This window comes from Fomitiporia mediterranea, assembly GCF_000271605.1.
Source record: "Fomitiporia mediterranea MF3/22 unplaced genomic scaffold FOMMEscaffold_18, whole genome shotgun sequence".
Lineage (NCBI taxonomy): Eukaryota > Fungi > Basidiomycota > Agaricomycetes > Hymenochaetales > Hymenochaetaceae > Fomitiporia > Fomitiporia mediterranea.
In genome coordinates, this window is record NW_006760403.1 from 19,315 (window position 1) to 27,371 (window position 8,057).

Genomic DNA, 8,057 nt, shown 5'->3' on the forward strand with positions numbered 1-8,057 from the left:
TCTCAAGAGCGGATGACAATTCAGATTATGTAAGTATCACATGAGCGATTGTCGTTCTGACGAGGTGAACCACACATCGCTTTCTCATCCACCATGTCGTCTACAGCAAGTGATAACCGTCATCCCTATATTGTCTACGTGCCACGCAGTAAGAATTCCGTGCCTTGTCCCATTTACGTTCCGGAGAACGCATTCATCAAAACCTTGGAAGAGGCAATTTGTAAAGAGCGGGTTTTCGAAGATGACCTACAGGGGCAATACCCGATCCTCCTCAAAGTACTTTCTCATCCGTCTTCTAGTCTGCCATTGTGCTGATAATTGGTGTTCTTCTTTAGTGTGGTAACCTGAAGATGCTCCCACGCCAGTCACTTTATGAAAGTGCTTTGGAGTGGCTTCGCCAACGTACGGGTGATGGGGAAGATGATAAGCTTATGATGCCTGCAATGCGTCTGCGCAAGTATTTCCCTGGTGGACCTACTCCAGAGGATGAAGAAGCGATAGACGTTGTTGTCGTGACTAATTCCAGTATGTATTCTGTTCTCTACCCAATACCATATCCAACCGACTTCTCCCTAGTTTTGGGCAGTTTGAATTATACTGCTCTCAGCCAATCCGACTCACTGAGCCAGTTTCACGACGCAGTCACATTTACAATCCGTCGTGATGGAAATATAAGGCGTTGGCACTCTGTGATCACAGTAAATGAGTATTGCCGTCAACCGCAGATTCCGCCGTTTGTCGAAGCCGTGGTCCGATTCCCGAGAAAGGCAGCAGACAGTAGTAGCATGGCCTCTGCAGTATTTATTGCTTCCTGTTCTAAGACGTATATTTTCCTGATTGCTGATTGTTTTGATAGTTTGTGCAGGGTCTCGAAAGTATGCTTAATACAATCACGCCTGGAGGCAACCATGCTGAGATTCTCAATGACCTCTTGAGTAACAAAGACGATGCGGCTCCATATGCTCGTTTGCATCCTGAGATCGTCCATTATATTCATGCCATCTTGTGGACGAATTGTTGGCGATTGCATTCAGGCTCGTCTGGCACGGATTTCACAGAGGAGCAGGCACGCCTTATCGTGCTTGGGATCTTCATGGAATATTGGCAAACACAGATTGAGGGTACACGGGGCACGTTGTGAGTATTCCACTATTTCACTGTATGTATCTCATTTTGTGTAGTCACAAGCAACTTTCGTTCTTTTTGATCGCCAAGGACTTCAATAGTCACGAGAAGTTCAAGTATCGAACTCAACCTGACGCTGCCCTCTATAAGGATGATTTCCCTTTCTTTCTGGCTGAGTTTGACTCAAAGAGCGATCAGGATGATAAAAACCGGCTACGTGTCCAGATGGCGTGTGCGCTGCGCCTTGCACTTGCTTTCCGACAAGTCGATGGCTATAGTGACGAGAATTTTTTCCTCATGGGAGCATATTTTAGCAGAGATTGGGATATTCATCGGTATTTCTTCTACGCTGTTAAAGGAAAGGTGTGTCTGGAAGCACTCACTAGGTTTACTCAACCTCACCACGTGTTGTAGGTGTATTTTCATGAAAGCCAGTTCAGTATGACAGATAACAACGCTTTTCTAACGTTTCTGCAAGAGTTCTACAATTACGCTCTGTATGTCAAGGATGCAGACATGCTTCGTGACAAGAGCCAGTATATTGCGAATTTGTGCGAGAATGTCAAAAACGTGTTCCCAAAGAGTCTTCACACGAAAACGACGGAAGAGAAGAAACGATCAAGGGGATCAAATACAGATCAAGACGATACAGGTCGCAGTACAGGCCAAGGCTCAAGCAAGCACAAACGCACTGTGATGATGGTCGCACTCCGGAAATCGGGTTTCAACGTGCAGGATGTTGGATATCCTGAGGAATTTGAGCCGTTCACTAGGGTGTGTGTCGAACAAATTCGACATGGTCTTATACTAATAGACAGGTACAGTTGCCAGCTCACGTAGTGGAGGCGACTAGTCCCAATGGGGATCGAGTTGTTGCAAAACTCGGTCGCAAGGACTCTGCTGAGCTCTCTCTCCTTCAGGAGTTATCGACGCAATCGTCTTTGCATAACCACGTTATACCACTTTTGGATACGGTTTCGTCGAGTTTGGGACCATTGGCAGTCCTTCCTCGTGCAATCTCTCTGCGGGAATTTGTCACATTCGACTTGTCCGCAGATAGGCTTGGAGTCAAATCCGTGCAACTCAACCGTGAGCTGATTGAGGGCATCGCCTTCCTCCATCGGCAAAAGATCGCGCACCTTGACATCAAGCCCGAGAATCTTGTGTACTCAGTCAAATCTGAGCGTCTTTACATCATTGACTTTGATATTGCCATGCGGTGCAAGGATGTGGACGAGATGGTGAAGGTGTCCTGTGGGACTCCCGGTTGGAGTGCTCCAGAGATTGCCCTCAACAATGATGAGGCACCTCGCGTTTTCAACCCCATCAGGGCAGACTTGTGGTCGTGCGGAAAAGTCCTCAAGTTTATTGTTAAGAGGACTCGTCAAAACGACAGTATCTTTATATGGCTGGCTGGCCTGCTCATGCACACTGATCCAAGACGCCGACCCTTACTACACGAAGCAGTGGATGAAGGACCAGACTTCTGGGCATCGGGACGGCTTCTTCAGGCTGTCAGAAGTCAGGTGTATTCTGGCAAAGCTGGGACGCTGAAAAGGGCCCGTGTCGATACTAGTCACGTGGGCAAGGGAACGCCATCGTCAAAGGTCAGGAGAGCGAGCGTCTCGACCACTGCACCCTCACCCTCTTTTTCTCCACCTGCTTTGTCTTCATTGCCTTCGCAACTGTCTTCGGTTTCTTCATTCGATTCCTCCCTTGCTACGCCTTGCATGTCGGATTCCGATGACAAAGCCGATGGCTTGTCTGTGCTTCATGCTAAGGTGGATGTATCTAGCAAAAGAAGAGAATTCCAAGCTTTTAACGTTTAAGCTTTAGAATTGATAGACTGTTTTATACACTTCTTTGTACTAGAATTAAATATAGTACAATGTCTGGGAGTCATTTAGTGCAATAACTTGTTACTGTCAAGAGGTTAAGCAATTCTTTTAGGAACAAGTGAATATAATCATGAGAAGAGAAAGGCTGCCCTAACAACTGCTATTTACTTAATAAACACAGTACCTAGTACTCACCCTTCCCTTGCACAATTACTACAGGAGCAGACATGTATTACTGTTAGATTATATACAGTCATCATAAATTCATACAAAAAATCATCTTTGCCCTGCAAAGATCAGACTAACTGAGCAAATTGTAAATGACTAAGGATTGACTGTTCACACTGACAGTCATTTGTCTCAGAACATTAGATGAATTTCCTTCCATCCAATCACAGTATTGATCTGATATGCTGACATTTGTCCTACCAGATGATAATTAGATCAGATTAGGTAACCAATTCCAAAAACAGAACAGATAAGAAATGTAAATAGGTTATAATGTACAATACTGAGCAAAACTTTGATGGCAGGTCTAGGAGTGTATGACTCTAGCTCAAGTGACTCTATTGAAGATAGAATTGTTAGAATTATGCTTTTCTACAGAATGATGTAACAGATTTTCAAGAAAATAGAAAACAACCAAGTTATTTCTGAAAGACTTTTTTTTGCTCTAAGTGAACTTATTATTATTTTGCTACACAAAAAAAATTCTACATTACTTGATTCTTGTCAAATTTTGCCACCCTCAGCTACAATATTATGACAAATACCTCCCATATATAGAAATTACGTAATTTATAATACATAATATAATTGTTACAGAAAGCAGGCTTAGTGTAAGCCTGCCTGATAGCTTACAACAGTTTCTGCACAGTTCTGTAGTACAGAACTGTAGATACTGTACACAGATTCTTACAGTAGCTTACTAAGCTACACACTTCTTTCATGTGCTTGTATCAAGTCCCCCTTTTGTTATAACCACCTTCCCTACATTCCTAGATACATACTATCCCTTTTTGTCTTTGTTAGCAACAGTGTAGAGGGGACCTAAAGGCTTAGTAAGGGGACCTAGGCTACAACTATCCTACACAACAGAAATGCAGAATGTAAGTACTAGAACATAGTCAGAACTCACAGAACAGACAGAGAGAGAGAGTAAGGCAAGAGTAGAGTATATAGAGTGAGCCTAAGAGTACAGGACTACCTAGAGTAGACAAGATTAAGACTACAGGACTAGTCTAATCTTGTACATCTATATATACTAAACTATACAAGAGTACTCAGAGAATATGAGCTACTAAGAATGATGAGCTATGAAGAATAAAAGAAAGGAAGGTCAAAGATAAAGGTACAAAGAATGAAGGGATGGACAAAGGGTAAGAGACTATAGAATGAACAAGGAATGAAGGGGTAGTTAAAGGAGCAGAATGATAAAGTAAGGAGAGGTAGTAGTAAGAGTCAGTCTGTATATAGTCTATAGACAGTACTCCTGAGGGACAGAAGTCCTGAGTTCTGGTACAGAAGGGTGCAGAACCTTTGGAACTAAAAGTGTAAGAGTAGAAGAACTGTAACATCACCCCCCCTCTAAAACCAATTGTCCTAATTGGTGAACATTAGACTTGGTTAGTAGTTTGAGTATAGGTTGGAACAGTAGGGCTTGGAAATCTGTGAGGCTGAGTTTGTGTAGAGTACTCAGATAAAGTTGATAGAAGTCTTAGATTGTCTTCCTAAGTGTGTTCTTTAAAGAGGTACTCTTTCTAGTAAACAAGGAACTTGAGCTTTCTGTACACTAGCTTAGCATCTACTATATACTCTACTTTGTATTCTGGTTTGAAACTAATGAGTTCTGGTAGAGACAGTAAGGGTCTTTGTTGTAAAGGAAAACCTGGATTGTAGTACTAAGACAACAGAACCTTGTTAAACACAGAGTGTATGTACTTTTATATTGCTAGAAGTTAGAGTTTGTAAGCAGAGGTACTGACCTTCTTTTTAATAACAAAGGGTCTAAAGTGCTTGTTGTTCAATTTCTTTATTAGGTGATCTGTGGTCAGATTAGTGGCTTCTAGTATAACTTTGTCACCTGGCTGGTAATCCTTGGCTGCAGACCTCTTCTAATCATAGTTCTGCTTTATAACCTGTACTACCTTCTCTAAGAGAGCTTGTGTATCCTCTCTAGTCTTGTGTATCTGTTCTACAAAGTCTGTTACAGATTTGGAACTACTGTTCTGACTCAGAACTGTCCTCTAATACAGATGTCTTCTATAGTTGAGAAAGAATAGAGACTGTCCTGTTACAGAGTGTTACTAGTTATTATACACAAATTCTGTTAGAGCTAACCATTCAGACTAATCTGACTACTAATGATTGATAAACATTTAGAGATAGAGCTCAATCTCCTAATTAACTTACTCAGTTTGACTATCAGTCTGTAAGTAATATACAGTAGAAGGGTTCCCTTAAATTCTGAGAAGTATGTATAAGTCCTATATGAATTTTGACTCAAATTACAGTCTACAATTGTGAATGAGCTTCTGAGAGAGTCTGTACAACCAGAAGACATGATTCTGATAGATGTGTACTATACTTTCAAAAGTGAGTTCTGTTCAGGTTAGAACTGTATAGACTTGCTTAGAGAATCAGTCAACAATTACACAGATAGTGTTATAACCCTGAGACTTGGGTAGCTTACTAATCATGTCTACTAAGACTTCTTCCTAAGAGTAATCTAGGATCTGATACAGATGTAGAGGAGTCTGAACCCTTGTCTAGTGAGCCTTAGTCTGTTAGTACATATTACAACTAGTTATATACTTTAGGATTTCCCTCTACATTCCTAGCTACTAGTAGTTCCAAGTGATGAGTTCCTGTGTTTTGTGTCAGCTAGGATGTTCTATAGTCAGATTGTTGTAATAAGCTTAGACAATGTCCTCCTACAGCTTCTGATCCTTTAGAACATACAGTTGGCCTTCCTAGTAGACCTGTCTGTCCTTATCCTCCTCCTAGTCCCTAGCCTACTTCTCTAGCTACTTTACTATAACCTAGTCCTGTGTGTGTCTTAGAGCTTACTGTATGTGAGTGACAAAGTTAACATCCTCAGATTTGAGTTGGATCTCTCAGATTGTCTCAGACACAAAATGGGAATTGTTTAGGAGAATAAGATTTTTGTTGTCATTCTCCCCCCTTTCATGACCTGCTTGTCTTAAGAGTAAATTGGCTTTCATCATTTGTATTCTGGGTTTGTGGGTTAGTACAAAGTTGTAGTCTTACAGTTCTAACATCTAGCAGGCCTGGTAGTAGTTAAGCTTCTAAGGTGCTTAGAAGTACTAGAGATTAAGGTGATTACTCTAAATCTCAAACTTTTGTGTAGTACTAAGGAGATATTGATACTACTCCTCTAGAGAATAGACAATTGTAAGGAGTTCCTTATTATAGATAGAGTAGTTCTGTTCTGTTACAGAAAGGGATTCTAATCAGAACACTATCAGACACTACTTTCTATCAATGAACTAGGACAGTACTACTCTATTTACAAAGTTAGAAGAGTTGGCTTTGACTCAGAACTTGTCTACAACTGTTGGAACTACTAATACAGGCTTACTAGTAATAGCCTGCTTGAGGGACTCAAACACAGACTGCTACTGATCAGCCTATTACTAAGGAACATCTTTGCTAGTAAGATTGTAAATAGGCTAAACAATAGTACTAAAGTCTTGAATAAAGTATTAGTAGTAGTTTGTAAACTCAAGGAATGCTTGGACCTGTTTTAGGTTCTAAGGTTGTAACCAGTTCCAAACTACAGTTACCTTTGTCAGATCCATACAGACCTCTCCTCTACTAATTACAAAGTCTAGATAATCTACTAACTCTTGTGTAAAAGAACACTTTACTTCTTAGAGGAACAGCTTATTATCTTAGAGCTACTGTAGAACCACTCAGACTAGTCAGTAATAGTGCTTGACTGTTTGGGTGAAGATCAGAATATTGTTCAGATACACACTAACATACTCTGAGTCAATCAGATCTGTAAGAATGTGATTCATAAATGACTAGAACATTGTAAGTGAGTTAGTTAGTCTAAAGAACATTACAGTCAGTTTGTACAGTCTGTGATTGGTTCAGAACACAGTCTTCTACTCATCTCTGTCTTAGATCCAAATGTTATTATATTCCTATTAAATGTTCAACTTAGTAAAAACCCTGAATGTATGTGTCTTATTAATGAGCTCCTGAATCAGGGGGAGTAAGTACTTGTTCTTAACAGTACCCTTATTAAGACAATAATAATCCTGGACTAGGTAGAGCTTCCTATCTTTCTTTTTAACAAAGAAGTAAGAGGAGACTATAGAGAACTTTAAGGGTTGGATCTGACTGTTTCAAAGATTTTCCTAAAGGAACTTGTCAAGCACCTCTTACTTATCTCTGTTGAGTAGATAGACTTTATAATCCTTAGGTTAGAAACCCTTAGTCAACTCAATTGTATAGCTCTAAGAGTAATGTTTAGGAAGCTAGTTAAATTCCTCTTTACTAAAGACTTTAGGAAACTCTCAGACAAAATCTGACAGGCTGGGTCTATGTGTGTTCTAGAGTAGAGTTGTTCTAAGAGGGTTCTAGACTGGTTCTGTCTCAGACATCCTTCAGATTGACTCTGTTCCACCCTGACTAGAATATGTGTCTACATATTTATCCTAGTTAAAGAAGAACAACTAGTCACCTTTATTAGAACTGTTGTAACATTGAAAGTGTCTGTATCTACTTAGGACAGTAGTGTAAGATAGCTGTAAGACTCAGAACACTAATTGAACACAAGTGTCTACTCTAACTAGTTAATAGTAGGGTTATGAGTCTTGAGCCATTTGAATCTAATAAAGATATCTGTCTTTCTAAGATTAGTGACTCTAAACTTAATACTTTCCTTATAATCCTGAATAGTCATCTGTAGTTGAACAAACTCAGTAATCCAACCATTCTGATTCAGGGTTCTGTCTGTATTATATACTAGGATTGGAAGTAGAATGTGTTAAGTAGGAAGATAGTGTTTCTACACAAAGGGCCTTATTATATACAAACTAGTACATTTACTGTCTACTAGAG

At 40.2% G+C, this 8,057-nt stretch overlaps 1 protein-coding gene across 1 annotated transcript; it reads left to right on the forward strand.

Annotated features, from left to right (window-relative positions):
* Positions 1–2,207: 2,207 nt before the first annotated feature.
* On the forward strand, positions 2,208–2,489 carry FOMMEDRAFT_53482 (kinase-like protein; the record flags this gene model as incomplete). The annotated part of the gene is made up of 1 exon (XM_007271565.1): positions 2,208–2,489. A coding segment is annotated over one exon (282 nt), but the record flags the coding sequence as incomplete, so codon positions are not given.
* Positions 2,490–8,057: the final 5,568 nt, after the last annotated feature.